Consider the following 17,525-nt stretch of genomic DNA (forward strand, 5'->3'; position numbering starts at 1 on the left):
CACAAAATGTCCCTGATAAGAACTTATGGGACAAGAAGGTGTCTCAGAAGGCGCACAAAGTAACCAGGGGATGTCCATTTTAGATTTGATTTTGACTAACAAGGAGGAATGGGTTGTGAATCTAAAGGCTGAAGGCAATTTTGGTGTGATTATAAAATGAAAGCTATCCTGATTCTAAGGAAAGAAAGGAGTGAGTGCAGCAGAATAAAGACAATGGACTTCAAAAAAGCAGATTTTAACAAACTCAGAGATTTGGTAGGTAAGGTCTCATGGGAAGCACCTCCAAGAAGATGAAAAGTTCAGGAGAGCTGGCAGTTTTTCAAGGAGACAATATTAAATGCACAACTGCTAGCTATTTTGATATGAAATTTAGCAAGAGGGCAATATGGCTCCATCAAGAACTCTTTAATGACCTGAAAGTTGTAGAAGAATCCCACAAAGAGTGGTAACATGGACAAATTGCTAGGAGGAGCACAAAAGAACAGCACAAACATTTAGAAGCAAAATCAGAGGGGTTAAGGCACTCCTTCATAATAAGGAGAGATTCTTGAAACATATTGCAAGCAAGAGACATATAAAGAAAAAGTTGAAGATTCTCTACTTAGCATGGAAGGAGAGCTTATAATAGAAAATATCAGGAAGGCTGAGGTGCTTAATGCCTGTTTTGCTTGCCTTCACTAAAAAAGGTAAACTGTAAACCAGATACTTAACACAATCAATATTAACAAAAATAGCAGTGTATACGTTCAGGCCTGAGCTGGAGCCTGAGCTCTTAGACTCTCCCCCCTTGTTCCAGCCCCACTGTGAACATCTATACTGTTATTTTTAGCCTTGCAGCCCTAGCCCGCAAGCCCAAGTCGGTTGACCCAGGCTCTGAGACTCAGCTCCAAGAGTTTTTCTTTGCAATGTAGACATATCGTATGATGCAGTTGCCAGGAAGGCTGATATTGTTCTGGAGCATATTAACAGGAAAGTTGTGTGTAAGACACGGGAGATAATTGTCATGCTCTGCTTGGCACTGGTGAGACTTCAGATACAATATCATGTCCACTTTTGGACACACATTAAGAAAGATGTGGACAAATTGAAGAGGGTCCAGAGGAGAGTGACTAAAATGTTAAAAGGTTCAGAAATCCTGAAATGTGAGAGGAGGTTAAAAAACTGGACATCTTTCATCTTGAGAAGACAAGACTGGGGAGGGGCTGTTAATAGTCTTTAAATATGTTAATAGCTGCTGTAAAGAGGACAGTGATCAGTTGTTCTCCATGTCCACTGAAGGTAAAACAAGAAGTTATGGGCTTAATCTGCAGCAGGAGAGATTTAAGTTAGACATTAGGAAAAACTTTCTAACTGTAAGAGTAGTTAAGTACTGAAATAGGCTTCCAAGGGAGGTTTTGGAATCCCCATCATTGGAAGGATTTTCAGAACAGGTTGGACAAACACCTGTCAGGGATGGTCTAGGTTTACTTGGTCCTACCTCACCACTGTGAGTTGGACTAGATGATCTGTTTAGGTTCCTTCCAACTTTACATTTCTGTGATTTTATGATTCTAAGACCTTCAAGTTTGGTTATTGCTTTAGGACTGGCAGAGTACCAGAGTGAGAGACCCTAAAGCAGTGACTGTGATTAATTCCTGCCTTTACTGTGTCATCTTCTTTCAGTAGGTTAGAGTCTGAGTTTTCTGACAGACTACTTGGGAGCCTGTGGCAATATGCTAAGATATAGAACACTTCATTGTGAGAGAGAGTGTAAAAAAAAGAGTGGGTGTGAATGTGTGTGGTGTTAGATTGGATTGTGTGTAGAATAATGAAAACCTTGCCCAGGACAGTGTACTATTTGGTTACATACTGTAATAGTAGGGCAGAGAATCATCATTGTGATTCAACAGCTAAAACAAATGTACATCACATCACCATCACCTGATTTAATGCCCCTAAATTTCCAGTGATGTTCATGGATTCATATATTTTTTTTAATCCAGAAGGGGGACCAATAGGTCATCTAGAACAGTGGTTCCCAGACTGTGGTCTATGGACTCTGAGCAGTCTGTGAAGAGCTGGTTGCTCATAAGATGCTGCCTCCCCTCTGTTTCTACCTGCGGTGCTAAATAAAAAGAAGCTAACGTACATTAAATAGTTTCCTAATATCACCTTTCCATGTAAGCAATTGCTGTAGTTACCACAGAGATGTTAATCCATCTTTAATAGGAAAAGAGGAGGCTGTAATAGATGATCAATATGAAGATGTAGTCCACATTATGAAAAATTTTGAGAAACCCTGATCTAGTATGATCTCCTGTATAACACAAGCCATAGAATTTCACCCGTGTACTGAGCCCAATTACGGTACTTGTGTTTGGCTGAATCATGTCTTCCATAAGTCATCCAGTGTTGAGTTGTAGAATCCAGAAAACAGAGAATCCTCCGCTTCCCTTGGCAATTTGTTCCACGGGTTAGTCACCTACACTATTAACATTTTGTGCCTTTTTTCTAATTTTAATTTGTCTGACTTTAGTTTCCACCTATTAGTTCTTGTTGACTTTCAAAACACTGAACAGAGTTTGTTTCTTGATTTACTTGAAGGTTGTTTTTTTTTAACATGCTGCTTGTGAACCCAAGGATTTAATTGAAAAAAAAAAGTAATGTGCAGAGTATGTTGCTCTTTCAGTTCCTTTGAGAGTTATGCTTTCAGTGTTGACTCCACAAAGGCACCTAGCTAGAATATATAACCACACTGAACATCAGCGGTATCATTTGTCCTTCTCTCCTTTTTCCTAGCTCCTGGCAAAAGGCAAAAAACCTAGCATATTACTTTTTCTTATTTAATAGTGTACATAGCTGATCTGTGTACCTACATAGTCTTATCAACAATATGCCTGTCCTTCCTCCTCAATTATATCTGATTATTATTTAGGCATTTTTGCTGCATCTTGTCTTAAATTACATTGTAAGCTCTTTGGGACAGAATCTTTATTTTGCTATGTGTTTTATATGGTATTTACCACAGTGGGGCCCTGTCCTACTGGAGCTTGTGGGCGCTAGTCTAATAAAAATAGATGATCTCTCTTGTTAAGAAATTATGCCTTATAAAATGTTCATGTGAAGATGCAGTAGTGAATGGTATCTCTCTTTCTCCCCATCTGTTACCATAATGTAAATATGATATTGGTGGCCTCAGAGACAAACTCATACCTGTTGGGATATAAAGAAACTATAACAACAAGCTAATTTACTATAGCAGCAACTTGTACATCATACAGTCTCCTTGACCAAGCTCTTACAGAAGAGCATTGCTATTAATTGTGATTTTTTGCTGGACAGGGTTTCTTTTTTTTGTTTGTGGCGCCTGTCCTATAACCAGCAGGCAAAGAAGGAATTGACTGTTTGTTTGGTGCCAGTGCAGTCCATCACATCATTATTCTGTTTTGAAACATAGTTCACACATCATACCAAGCCTAACCCATGCTCTGAATTGGTAGGTTATTGCCCATTTTACTGATGGGCCACGTGATATTATTAAGTTGACAGGAATCCAAAAATTTCCATTTAATTGAGTCCATCTTTTGATGATTTTAAAATCAAATCTGAGCCCTCAGGATAAACAATGGATTTGGCAACCTTCCTTTAAAATACTATGTTTGCATATCAGTCCTTTTGATATAAAAGATATCTTTTGGTGTTTTTTGGAAGCTTTAGGTTTTTATAAAGAAAAACTTCCTTCAGCATTGTTCTTGTTCATTCTTTCCACCCCTCTCCTTCCCTACCAATGACTTCATTTGGAGTTGTGGGTACGCAGCATCTCTGAAAATATGACCCAAGGTGTTCATAGCTGCAAAAGCAGTTGCTGATACTTGACTATGGCCACTATCTTGAGTTCACAGTAACTGCAACTGAAATTTTCGTAGTTCACATTTAATTTTGAGGTATCTACTTGAGCACTTCCAATTTTTAAGTGATTGGCATTTAATCCTAAAACAAAAGTTTTAGAGCCCCAAAAGCATCAGTAGAGACTTGAAGATGGTAACCAGGAATTACATGTGATGGCTTCCTATTGCATCTCATGGGAGCAATGATCTAATTGCTCTTGGAAAGTGATGGTTCTGTACAATTAACAATTGAAGAGAACTGCAAATAATACTTTGTATTGCTTCTGGTCTCTTCCATAATTTTTTTTAAAGGAGTATATTATTTTCCTGATGCCCTGGCATAATTCCAGTTCCTTCTCATTGGAGTGAGGTGCATGCATTAATAGAGCACATATAGTTTTTAGATTGCTGTTGCCCTAGCACACATTTTCAATATTAATGTGCTTCGCGGCAGAGATAGACCACTTACTTAAGTCTAGGGACAAGCGAAGAATTACTGATTCAGGGAGATGTGTTTCTAGCCATGACTTACTGCTGTTTTCTAGAATGCAGTAAGTTATAAATTACAGTCAAGTAGAGAAAAATTACTCAGATGCCCAATAAGGTGTCATTTTATTTAGTCTGCTCCTTTGATTTACTCTATATGGTTGGATTAGAAGGCAAGTAACTAGTCTCCCTTTCTCAATATTCTTAGTTGTTGTTTTTTTTGGATAGTCTGAGCAAATAATTTTCATGGCCAGGTTTATGAAGCTATAAGTTTGGATAATTGCTTGTTCCCGTGTGTCAGTAGAGCAGAGTTTCAATGTTAGAATTCTTTTATTTCCATTCTAACAAGATACAATTTTAAGATAATTTTTATTCTTTTGTTTCTTTAATAGTCTGATACCTACCTCTGCATGTCATTACGTCTGCCAGTGGATGAGGAAGCCTATGTAGGTGAGTATGAGCTAAGTGGAAAAACCTGATCAGGCCTTTTTTGAAATGACTCCACAGCTTTCTTTGACTCATAAGAGCTTAATCTTTTACTGTCAGAGGGTATGGCTACACTTGAGAGTTGCAGCGCTGGTGATGGGGTTACAGCGCTGCAACTTACTCTGTGTCCACACTTGCAAAGCACAGCCAGCGCTGCAACTCCCTGGCTGCAGCGCTGGCTGTACACCTGGTCTGCTTGGGGTGTAGCGATTCCAGCGCTGGTGATGCAGCGCTGCTCATCAAGTGTGGCACAGCAAAAGCGCTGTTATTGGCCTCCAGGGTATTAGGAGGTATCCCAGCATACCTTTTCAGCCACTCTGCTCATCGTTTCGCACTCCACTGCCCTGGGCTCAGGTGACCCGCCCTTTAAATGCCCCGGGAATTTTAAAAATCCCTTCCTGTTTGCTCAGCCAGGTGTGGAGTGCAATCAATCAATCAATCACTGACCATGCCTCCACGCCCCAAACGAGCCCCAGCATGGAGCACTTGCGAGCTGCAGGACCTCATCAGTGTTTGGGGTGAGAAAGCTGTGCAGTCACAGCTGCGCTCCAGCCGTAGGAATTATGATACCTATGGGCAGATATCAAAGTCCATGCTGGAAAGGGGCCATGAACGGGACGCGGTGCAGTGCAGGGTTAAAGTAAAGGAGAGCTGCGGAGTGCCTACTGCAAAGCCCATGAGGGAAACCGCGCTCAGGTGCTGCCCCACGACCTGCCATTTTTACAAGGAGCTGGATGCGATACTTGGGTGTGACCCCACTGCCAATCCGAGGACCACGATGGACAGTTCAGAGCAGGGAGAGGAGGGGGGGGTAGAGGAACCGAGAGTGAGGGTACTGGGGGGTGGGGGACACCCCGGAGTCCCAGGAGGCATGCAGCCAGGAGCTCTTCTCAAGCCAGGAGGAAGCTAGCCAGTCGCAGCAGCTGGAACTTGTTGGTGAAGAAGAAGCAGAGGAGCGGTTCCCGGTAAGCAGCTTTTATTTTAAGGATGGAAATGTTTTTGGAGAGGGGGGGGGGTTATGGCTGCCTGCATGCATGCCTAGATGTGGAATAGCCCATTGATGTGGTCTATCACGTCGCGGTAATCGGCCTCTGTAATCTCTTCAAAAGTTTCAGCCAGAGCGTGGGCAATGCGCTTGCGCAAGTTTATAGGGAGAGCCACTGTGGTCCTTGTCCCAGTCAGGCTAACGCGTCCGCGCCACTGTGCCGTGAGGGGTGGGGGGGACCATTGCTGCACACAGGCAAGCTGCATAGGGACCAGGGCGGAATCCACATTGCTGTAGAAGACCCCCCGCTCTTCCCAGGTGACCCGCAGCAGCGAGATATCTGGCAGGATAAAATCCTGTGGAAAATGTAGGGATAGTCTTCAGTGCAGGTCCCCCCCCAGCTGCTCTCTGCTTTCCCCAATGCACAGAAACCCCAGTGAGCCCTGACTCAAGCAGCTCCCTTCCAGGTGAGCCGCGGCAGCAAGATGGCTCCCAGGAGTAACTGCTGTGGCAAATGTGGGGGTGGTGTTCAGTGCACTTTCCCCCTAGCTGCTCTCTGCTTTCCCCAATGCACAGAAACCCCAGTGAGCCCTGACTCAAGCAGCTCCCCCTTCCCAGGTGAGATGCGGCAGCGAGATGGATTCATTAATCACTCATTCCCCATTACTCACCATGTCTTCGCTGCTGTGGCCTCTCTGTGCTATGTTTGCTATGTGTAAATGTTGCTACAAAATAGTCTAAAAACTCCTTCACTGTGATTATAAAACAATGCAGCCTCTGTAATAAATGTTTCTATTTCTGTTTTTTTTAAGTGTCCTTGAATACTCCGGCCCTATCACGACTGATGAAAGGCTACAGAACTTGAGAGCAAACCAAGGAAAAGCAAAGAAGATTTGGTGAAAGCAGTTATGAATCAGTATGCCAGAGAGAGTAAGAGGCTGCAGGACTGGAGAGAGAAATGCATCAGTGAGGGAAACAGAAAGCAGGAGAAAGGAATTGGCTAAGAAGAAAAGCACAAAGCAGCTGATAAGCCTCCTGGCGCGCAAATGGACTGTATGCAGTCACTCATAGCCATGCAGGCAGAGCACTACCGTGCTGTCCCCCCCCCATCCCAAAGCTCTCTCCCTTGTGCCCCACTGTTTGCTCAAAACCCCTTTCTCCAGCATCCTGGTTCTTACCACCACCAGCTGCCCCCAACACCTGTACGTTCACCTACCAGCCCTGAGAACTACGACCCTTACCCTATGCACTCAACCCCCATCACCATGCAGCATATTAATCCTGAAGTGCAGCAGGCATTGCACAGCACTCCAGGCAGGACATATTCAAACCTCTGACTGTACAGTTCAGCACCCTACCCCCCCTGCCCTTTTCTGTACTGTATTTTTGAATAAATGATTTCTTGGCTTTTTAAAACAGTTTTTATTATTGCAGAAAGTGAAACATACTGTACCCCAAGGAAAAACAGGCACTGCAAATCATTGTAACCACTGCACTTCACTCCCGTGCAAGGCACCAAACATTACTGTTGGCTTTCAGCCTCAAATTGCTCCCTTAAGGCATCCCTAATCCTTGTAGCCCTGTGCTGGGCCTCTCTAGTAGCCCTGCTCTCTGGCTGTGCAAATTCAGCCTCCAGGCGTTGAACCTCAGAGGTCCATTCCTCACTGAATGTTTCACCCTTCCCTTCACAAATATTATGGAGGGTACAGCACGCGGATATAACCGCAGGGATGCTGCTTTCCCCCAAGTCTAGCTTCCATAAAGACACCTCCAGCGCCCTTTTAAACGGCCAAAAGCACACTCCACAGTCATTCTGCACCGGCTCAGCCTGTAGTTGAACCGGTCCTTGCTCCTGTCAAGCTTCCCTGTATACGGTTTCATGAGCCAAGGCATTAACGGGTAAGCGGGGTCTCCAAGGATCACAATGGGCATTTCGACGTCCCCTACTGTGATCTTGCAGTCTGGGAAAAAAGTCCCGGCCTGCAGCTTCCTGAACAGGCCACTGTTCCGAAAGATGCGTGCATCATGCACCTTTCCAGGCCAGCCTGTGTAAATGTCAAGGAAACGCCCACGGTGATCCACAAGCGCCTGGAGAACCATAGAGAAATACCCCTTCGATTAATGTACTCGGATGCCAGGTGGGGTGGTGCCAGAATAGGATATGCGTCCCATCTATCGCCCCTCCACAGTTAGGGAAACCCATTTGTGCAAAGCCATCCAGAATGTCCTGCACGTTCCCCAGAGTCACGGTTCTTCTTAGCAGGATGCGATTAATGGCCCTGCAAACTTGCATCAACACTATTCCAACGGTCGACTTTCCCACTCCAAACTGGTTCGCGACCGATCGGTAGCTGTCTGGAGTTGCCATCTTCCAGATGCAATAGCCACCCGCTTCTCCACTGACAGGGCAGCTCTCAATCTCGTGTCCTTGCGCCGCAGGGTGGGGGCGAGCTCAGCACACAGTCCCATGAAAGTGGCTTTTCTCATCCGAAAGTTCTGCAGCCACTGCTCATCATCCCAGACTTGCATGACGATGTGATCCCACCACTCAGTGCTTGTTTCCCGAGCCCAAAGCGGCGTTCCACGGTGCTGAGCATGTCCGTTACTGCCACAAGCAATTTAGTGTCAAACGGTCAGGTGAATCGATATCATCGTCGGACTCCTCACTGTCACTTTGGAGCTGAAGGAATAGCTCAACTGCCAAACGTGATGTGCTGGCGACATTCATCAGCAAAGTCCTCAGCAGCTCGGGCTCCATTTCCCACAGAAATCGCGCTGCAGACTCACAATGGCGCCAAACTGCTGGATGTGAAGCGATGCACCACGGGGCGTTGGGACAGGAAGCGGAATGACCCGCACCCTTCCGTCCCCTTCCCACAACCCACAGCGCCAAAATGGACGAGGTGCTCTGTGGGATAGCTGCCCACAATGCACCACTCCCAACAGCGCTGCAAATGCTGCAAATGTGGCCACACTGCAGCGCTGGTAGCTGTCAGTGTGGCCACACTGCAACCACTGTCCCTACACAGCTGTACGAACACAGCTGTAACTCCCAGCGCTGCACATTCCCTGCCAGCAGGTATATGGGATCTTGGGGAGCAATTACCACACAGGTGGGGTGCAAAATAAACTTTATTAAGAAAATGCAAAAAACAGGGAAAATTCAATAGTGAGGGGTATGGGGTTTGTTAGGTAGACAATTGGGAGGGGTTTCTTTTAGCAAATAGTATAGGGGGTTTCAATAGTGGGGTACAATACAGTGGGGTACAATACAGTTGGTAACCAATTAACACTGAAGTATAAATGTAACAAGTAGCTAACAATTTCTATATAAAAGGTGTGTCACAGCAGCATATAGCCAACTAACAGTTATGGGAAAATGTGGTAAGTAACCAACTCTAGGTAAAAATGTGTCACAGTGGTATAAATGTAAAATGTGAGGTGTGTTAGAGAGAAAAAGGGTAACCAATGGGGTTTTATGCTAGACTTCAGTAATACAATTGAGGTTTGGGGTAATAGGAGAGTGTGGAGGAAGGGATTAAAAAGGAGAGAGAGAGAGAGAGAGAGCTTCAGGAGACAGAGAGCAGGCAGGCTGCAGCTTTAAACAGCAGAGAGAGAGAGCAGGCAGGCTGCAGCTTTAAACAGCAGAGAGCAGAGGGAGATTTAAATTCAGGAGACAGAGGGCAGGCAGGCTGCAGGTTTAAACAGCAGAGAGACTGAGGGGTATGGGGTGACTGGAGCTCGGTGGGGGCAGCAGGAAGACAGACTTAACCACAACTATACAGAACACAGCAAATCTTATCTATGACCTAACTTAACCAAGACTACACAATTAGCAAGTAACAGAACACAATGCAACAATTTCTTAAACCTAACTTACAGAACACAATACAAACAATTCTCTAAACCTAACTTAACCACAGCTATGCTGGGTGCTGGTTAAGTCTGGGTGCTGGGGAAAGAGAGAGAGCAGCTAAGATAATAAAATAAAAGTATAGAGAATTTCACAGAATTTCACAGAGGGATTCTTACCAGCCCCCAAGGAAGCAGCAGAGGTAAAGCAGCAAAATCATCAGAAGGCTGGGTACAGTCTCAATAATCAGGAGATCTCTCAGGCAGCAATTCGTTCTAAACGAGAGCGGAGAAAGGACCCCCCAGAACCCCTGGCTGATCAGACCAGGCAGCAATGCAGGAACCTTTCTGAGGTCTGATCAGAAAATGTCGGTTTTAAGGGCAAACTTAGGCAGTTGGTGATAACAGGACTAACCCTTTGAACAGGGCAGTGGTCCCACTTAGCACAATTGGCCATCCCTTTGAAAAGGGCAATGGCTCTTGGTAAACAACTTTAAGGGGCCCTCCTGCTAAACAACTTAGCAGCCAGGGAGGGGAGGCCACAGGAGAACAAAAACAAAATGGAGTATGGGGAACAGACAGGGAGGAGATAAGCAAATGGTTTATTTGACTGAAGTTAGTTTCATTTTCATGATGCATTGTAATACCAGGGGAGGAAAACAACAGTAAAAGTAGAGCACCTGTATTTTTCTACTTACTTCTGCTGTAGCGAGTCTTAATGCACTTTTTGAGGTGAAAAGTATATATAGTTGCTGGTGGCATATTCGGAGTATCTTTCCATATGGAGCTCCCCACAGGAACTGACCCACAAATCTGCAATAGGACAATACTCTTATATTTTTCACCCTATGTAGTTCTAACTGCCATAGCAAACATAAAAATAAAGTAGAAACTTTCAATAAGCGAAGCAGCCCATAATTGCAGCATTATTTTCTTAGCTGTGAGATTGATGCCCGTAAGGGAAAAAGCATGAAAGGATTATCTAAGTACTTCATTCTCTGATAAACTATTTCTTGCCATACAAGCATGTAGTAGACTGTGCTGCTTTAGTCTGATTAGTAAAAATGTATATTAACCTAGAGTATAGGCAAGTTTATGTGTAGTATTTCAATTAATTTCAAAATTGCAGCAGTTCCTTTCTTAGGAAACTTACAGTGAAAACCTTTTTTTACTTTGCATTACTTTTTTATTTATTTTTGTATTTACAAGCATTAAATATGTATGAAAAGCTTTGTTGTTTGTCCGTTAAGAGTGACTTACCAAAGAGCATGGTTTTAAACCCCCCCACAAACATGGGCGAATTCACAGTAGTTGTGAATCATGTTAGGCATCAGTGATAATCCAGATGAACCCCTTCATGTCTGTAAAAAGGAAGAAGCATAGCTTTTGGATATCTGTCTCCCCTGAGGAATTGCTCTTCTCATTTTTAGATGGTTTAAATCCTTTGTTTCACTTGTTCAATAACATACATTTATTACAACTGGACATGTAATAGGTGAGTGCCTTAGGTGAATTAGAAATTCCAGTTTCCGCCATCTAGAGTGATTCACTGCGGTTTAGTAAAGTGTGTATGAGAGATTTCAACAGCACAATGATATTTCTATATCTGCCTTGTATTGATGTTTCGGGCATCTTAAGTCTCTAGTGCTCTTGCCTCCACAGACATTGTTATTTTCATTTTCATTTTCCTTAAAATGCCTTCTTTTTTAATTTTAGTTCTGTCAGGTACCAGCAGGCATCAAAGTACGGAGACTCTCTTATTCCTTCTTCCTCACGTGGTTTCTGTGCAACAAAAGGGCCAATTTATCCCTATTTCTAGGAGTATGTCTACACTGCAGTCAAAAGTATGATTGCAGCCCAGGATGGCATACCTTCACTAGCTTCAGTCTAGACACGCTGACTAAACATATCATTGAACATAGCATAGTACATATCCAGTGTCTCTGGTGTATTTGAACAACCCACATTGCCTGTGGTGCCATGTCTTCACTTCTGTTTTTAGGCATGTAGGCTAGGTTAAAGCTGTCACTGGTATGCCAGCCTCTGCAGCCATCACACCTTCAACTGCAGTATAGACATACCCATGGAGATGGAGATACTAGTCCATGAGGTGTTTGGATGCACGATTTCACAGCTCCTTCTCGAGCAAGGATGTTGCCTACTCAATACCAGGTGCTCTGGATAATTATTAATAATGCACAAGCTAATGTTATATAGACTCACAGTTCAATCAATCAATTACATGGAGCATGATACAAGGCAAAGCTTGTATATATCCACCAAAAAGAAACTGCTCCATATGCCAATCAATATCTAGGAGAACAACAGGGAATGGATCAGCAGAAATAAAGCTCTCAAATGCAACCATCATAATTTAGATTTCCAAAACAGAAGATTACACTTTATAAGCAAAGTTTGACTTCTAAAAATAAAATGTGACATATACCATTGCTGTTTGCAGTGCTGTTGTAGCCTTGTTGGTCCGAGGATATGAAAGACACAAGGTGGGTAATATCTTTTATTGGAAACTGAAGAAGAGCTCTGTGGAGCTCAGAAGTCTGTCTCTTTCACCAACAGAGGTTGGTCCAATATAAGATATTACCTCACCCACCATATCTCATTCTAAAAATAAAACAGTTGGACGCAATAGAGTCACACTTGCAGCTGTATGCAGTGTATGTTGTGCATAGATAAAAGCCACAAGAGTCCTCTGTCAGAATTGACCAGCCTGGTCCAGAGTGAGTCCATAGAATACATATTGACTAGGAATTATAAATTAACTCTTCATCAGACTGCTGTTAGAAGATGAACTTCATAATTAGCTGTTGTGCATGTTACTCTAGATGGCCTTTTTCAGGGACAGCTATGTATATTCTGGTAGACACTGCCCAGTCACTGTATGATGTTCTTGGGGTAGGGTCAAAATGTCAAGTTTGGATGCTTATTGGAACTTGTTGAGTTTCCTCCTTTCCCTCCCCTCCAGGCCTATGTATCTTAACTAAAGGCCATTTCTGGTTTTGTTGTGTAGATCCCACTATTGACTTTAAGATGAAATATATGTAATTATGTAAAATGAAATTAAATGCCTGTGAGGTAAACCAGGTGAGGAGAATTGTCTTGAAGGTAAGAGTGACAATCCTTAATATACTTAAAACGATCATTAGGATTTTTTTCTAAATATCTTTATAAATGTTTGGTTATTTTTATTTGGGCAAATAGAAAGTGTCTTCACTCCCTGACTGGTGCTGGCATTGCTGCAATCTGCTTTTGACTACTGAACTGTAGTCATAGCTGAAGGGTGTTCTACAGACACTCAGAAGAATTGAGTCTGACAGCAAGCCACTCAGCCAAGAAATTTGACTGTCATCTTCATCCCTTTACTTTTGCTCACATGGCTGACTAGTAAATAAATGTCTTTTTCTTATTGACTGATGGTAAGCCTTTATCTGTCAAACTGCACTATACAAATGAGATTGAGCCTATTTGCAGATGGAAATAATTTGTTTTATTGCTTTTTTCAAATACTCAACTCCTGAATGTTACTGGTTTGATACCATAGTATTGCATATTTAAACATGGTCATTGCCAGGTGACATTGCACATTGCTAAGGTAACACATCTAGGTTCCTTTGTAATCCATCAAACAGTGAGAGTTCATATATCCTGGCCACTCTTATTCCATTCCTGAAAAAATATGATCCAAAATTATTTTTAGGGAGTAGGGGAAAACTGTTTATTTTTTAAAAAAGGATAAGAGATAGAAGTTACTATCTTTAAAGATAGCCATGTTAGAAAGGATTCGCTATTTAAATTGTTAAACTAGACACCGTTAGAATCAACTCACCCCATCTTCCTCAGAGTTCATAATGCAATTGATAGGGAGCTCTGTGTTGGGAAGGGAGGCCCAATTTCATTATATAAATACAGATATTAGTATATGTCCCTAGTTTGCAATTCTTAATTTGACTATTAAAATGGCTAATCTCTGTTTAGCATAATGGCATTTATAAATTACATCACTTTTTACAAACTACGTTGGGGTTGAAGTTGAAATCCCAACTGGAAGACATATGAGTGAAAATTTGATCAAGAATATTATTTTCAGCTACATTATGCACACACTATGTTTGATAGGGTGAATTTAATAAATAACATGAAGGGATTATATACAGAGCTGGTTGGAAACTTTACAACAAAACTTCGTTTTGTCAGCAAATGTTAATTCTCTGGAGCAAAATATTTCTCTGAATCTAATGCAGATTTGACAAAACTTTCTCTGAAACACAGGCAAGCTTTTGTTGGAAATCTGCCGGTGTTCCAGGGCCACAGCTCTGCAGCAGACAACCTAGCAGCCATCAGAGCCCCAGCTAGAACCAGATCTCTGGGGGCCACTAGGCTTCCTGCTCTGTGGCAGGGATCCTGCCAGAGCCCAGGCTGGAGCCATGGTTTCCTGGGGCTGCTAGGCTCCCTGTCTGCGACAGGGTTCTCAAGGCTTCCAGGGTCACTGTCATAGAACTGGGAGCCTGGAAGTCTTGGAACCATCTCCCAATGGCCTCAGCTCTGGGGCTGCCCTGCTATCTAGCCTGCCCCAGGCTGGGGACTTTCAGACTCCATGACCAACTGGCTCACTGGGCTGCCTGTTTGGAAATAATGGGGTTGGAGTAGGAAAGAGGCCTAACTTACTGGGTGAGTTTATGCTCATCGCCGAGAAAGGGCATAGGTGTTATGGTTTTACACCTCAATCTTGAAGTCATTTCAAAATATCATTGCCACTCTGCTCCAGTTACCTGTCTAATGTTGTGCTGTACAAACTATCCAGGTGTTTACTGCTATACTCATGTTCATCAGTTATGCCTGAAGTGCAGGTCTGTGGTTTACAATTGTGGATGGATGGATGAGAGATCAGAGAACGGAGGTAGCTATAATCAGATATCTCTGTGTAGAGGCTGGTAATTTCCTGCTGTCTCTTATACCTCTAGTGCCAAGGATTTAGGCACTCAGGGTGCAGCTGGAACACACAACTGCAGGCCAGCAGTCTTGGAGGGATCCCTTTGTGGGCTCATCCATTCTCCCCTCACGAAAAGGTGGGTCTGCAAAACTTACAAACTCCCTGAGCCAAAAAAAAAAAAACACGGTCCAGACCAAAGTTCACTGATGTCAATGGGAGCCTTTCAGTGGATCAAGCCCATACATAGATATGCATGCATATCTAATTATCCATTTGTTTTCATCTTTAGACATAAGGAAACATTCTGCTTAGTGTTCTCAGAATGCAGTATTCTCATAGTTGCATTTGTGGCTTAAATCAAAATATCCCAACAAAGACCTGGGGCAAAACCTTGATCGATCGGTCTTTCAGCCCTCATATAGATTGCACTGATCACAACCCACTGCAAAACATCAAAGGAAAAAGAATCCCACTCTTACTGATATCAGACCAATAGATTAGGTAACTATTGGTATCGGAGCAATATCTCTGTCTTTCTCTTAGTTTATAAAGTAACATTCAATTTCAAACTGTTCATTATTGTGAGTTTTTAAAGGTAGACTATCAATTATGATTGTAATCAATTAAAAAAAATAGTTAAAAGCAATTGCAGGTATTATACTTGCCCTTGCTAGTTTTTATGGTTTTATAGTTACATTTTCCTGTTTTTAAAAGAAACATTTAATTTTCTCTAATATTTCAACCGTAGTAATTTCAGATGTTAATTAAAACAGCAAGTAAAAAAATTCAGACAGAAGTGGTGTGTGTGTTTTTTGGTGGTGGTGTTTTTTTTTTATTATTATTATTTAAGTTAACTGTGTTCCCTTTAATTATTACTTTCTTGAAGGCTGGCCTTTGTATATATTACTCACATTATACTTTCCACATGTGTCAGATTCTACAATAAAGATAATCCTGTTTCACATTTATGAACCATTTGTGACCTCCTTCAGAAAACATTTTTCTTGCTTAAATTGTCAATAGCATCTTAAAATGCTTATGAACCAAGTTAAGAACTTTGCATTAATGACACATTGTCTCATTCAAGAGTTAATTGTGATTTCGCTAGTAAGCCACAGTAATAAAAAGGTGGAAATAAAATGTCTTTAGTACAGAATTGTTCTATGATTACGGACTGAATAGAATTTGCTGGCAAAAAAATATTGTATGCTGTTGCTTTGGGCTTTTCTCATGCTTGCAAATGAACTACTGGTAAAAATAAAACTATCAGCATTTCAAATGTGAAAAGCAAAAACACAATCCTGTTAGACGAAGAATGGAGACATTTGAACATTGACCTTTACCCATGTGTCCAGGATTTCAAGGCACTCAGTCACAGAAAGCCTTAGGCAAGGTGGCCATATTCGCTTTTAAACACATCTGTGGCTTAGCAGGGGTAGATTCTGTAGATCTAGACCTATTGCTCAGTATGCTCTGCAATTCTTGAAACCTTCACCCTAAACTATTTCCAGCATTCTGGATAGGTGTAAGCCACATATGTGATGTTTTAGAAGGAGAGGCGGTCTTAGCTCATTTTGATAAGCAATTTATTTAGGCAGTTCCCCACTTTAAAATCTATTTCAGGCTTCTTAATTCTTTCTGAAAAGTATTAGTTCTTAGCAATCCCCCAATCACATCACGTAGGAATTTAGACTGGGATTTTGGAAGAATTTGAAGGGCATCCCATTGCACTTCATTGGGATTAATTCTTTTAGGTGCCTTAGAAAAAGTTGTACACAGTATTCCTATATGCATCTGGTGCCCAGTTGATTTTTCTCATAGAGGAGAGAGGTTTCACTTGAATAAGGTTTGGTAAACTGGGAAGAGTGGGACCCAGAGTATGAGTATTTGACCTGTGCTTGAGCTGACAAGGCACTTAGGAGAAGGACTTTTGTTTTCCCATCCGTTAAACTCTCTAAAATCAGCTCCAGTATAAGAAAACATGGTTTGTTTTTTTTCTCTCTACCTGTCTTTTCAGAAAATGAAGCAAATAGTTGGTCTGTTTTCTCTGAAGTTCTTTAAATATCCACCAATAATTTATCATTTAATTGAGGTCCTACAGGAAAAATACGATGATTTGATGGAATAAGCTTTGAAGTCAAGGGACTATTCTGAGAGATTTTACTTCACAACTTCTGAAAATAAAGATCTGTAGCTGCGTATAAACATATGATTAATAGTGATTAACAGCAAGTGTCTGACTTGGGGAGCACAACCAGTGTTCAATCATTCTCAAGACAGGTGAATAATGAGGAAGAAATCATGAAAACGTTTGGATGTCAAAGGCAATTATAGGGAGACACAGCACAGCTGAGGAACACAAATCGTTAAGAGGGCTTCTCAAGAAATTCTAGTCTTTATAAAAATAGGCTAATTCTTGGATTTTGAGGTATAGCTTGACTTGATGCATGTATAAATTCATAGAGTTTAAGTCTGAAAGGCACCCCATCAGATTATCTCATTTGACTTCATGTATATCACAAGACGTTTGAGTTTATTGATATTGCCCTAGACTATGCCCAAAGACTTTAGTTAGAGTGAAAGAAGATTCTATATTCAACTCTTTCTTTCCCTTTCTGCTGTCTTACAAGACTATAGTATTTTCTCTTTGGAAAAAATAAGTACATAGACATCTCACAGCATGCTTTGGGTTGTTTTGGTGCTACTGTGCTGTCAGTTTAAGTATCACAGCTCACAAATGATTTTGTAGCATCCTGAGGGAATTGTAAAATTCCAGATGTCATCTTGGAATTGCTGCTTCTATTATTCCTTTGCTGATTGCTTTATAGCTTTGTTTTCCAATGCATAAACATAACTAAAATATTTAAATATTCTTTTGTAATATTAAACAAAGCTGTAAAAG

General features: G+C 41.8%; 1 protein-coding gene across 9 annotated transcripts in view; it reads left to right on the forward strand.

Moving 5' to 3' along the window:
• PAM (peptidylglycine alpha-amidating monooxygenase) overlaps positions 1-17,525 on the forward strand; it is a 241,314-nt gene that overhangs the window by 98,525 nt on the left and 125,264 nt on the right. For all 9 annotated transcript variants that reach the window (XM_075067127.1, XM_075067131.1, XM_075067132.1 and 6 more), the window contains one exon: positions 4,745-4,802. In XM_075067127.1, the coding sequence (XP_074923228.1) occupies positions 4,745-4,802 (58 nt within the window). The remainder of the gene's footprint in view (positions 1-4,744; positions 4,803-17,525) is intronic.

The sequence above is a fragment of the Chelonoidis abingdonii genome, chromosome 6 (genome assembly GCF_003597395.2).
Source record: "Chelonoidis abingdonii isolate Lonesome George chromosome 6, CheloAbing_2.0, whole genome shotgun sequence".
In the NCBI taxonomy this organism is placed as follows: Eukaryota; Metazoa; Chordata; order Testudines; family Testudinidae; genus Chelonoidis; species Chelonoidis abingdonii.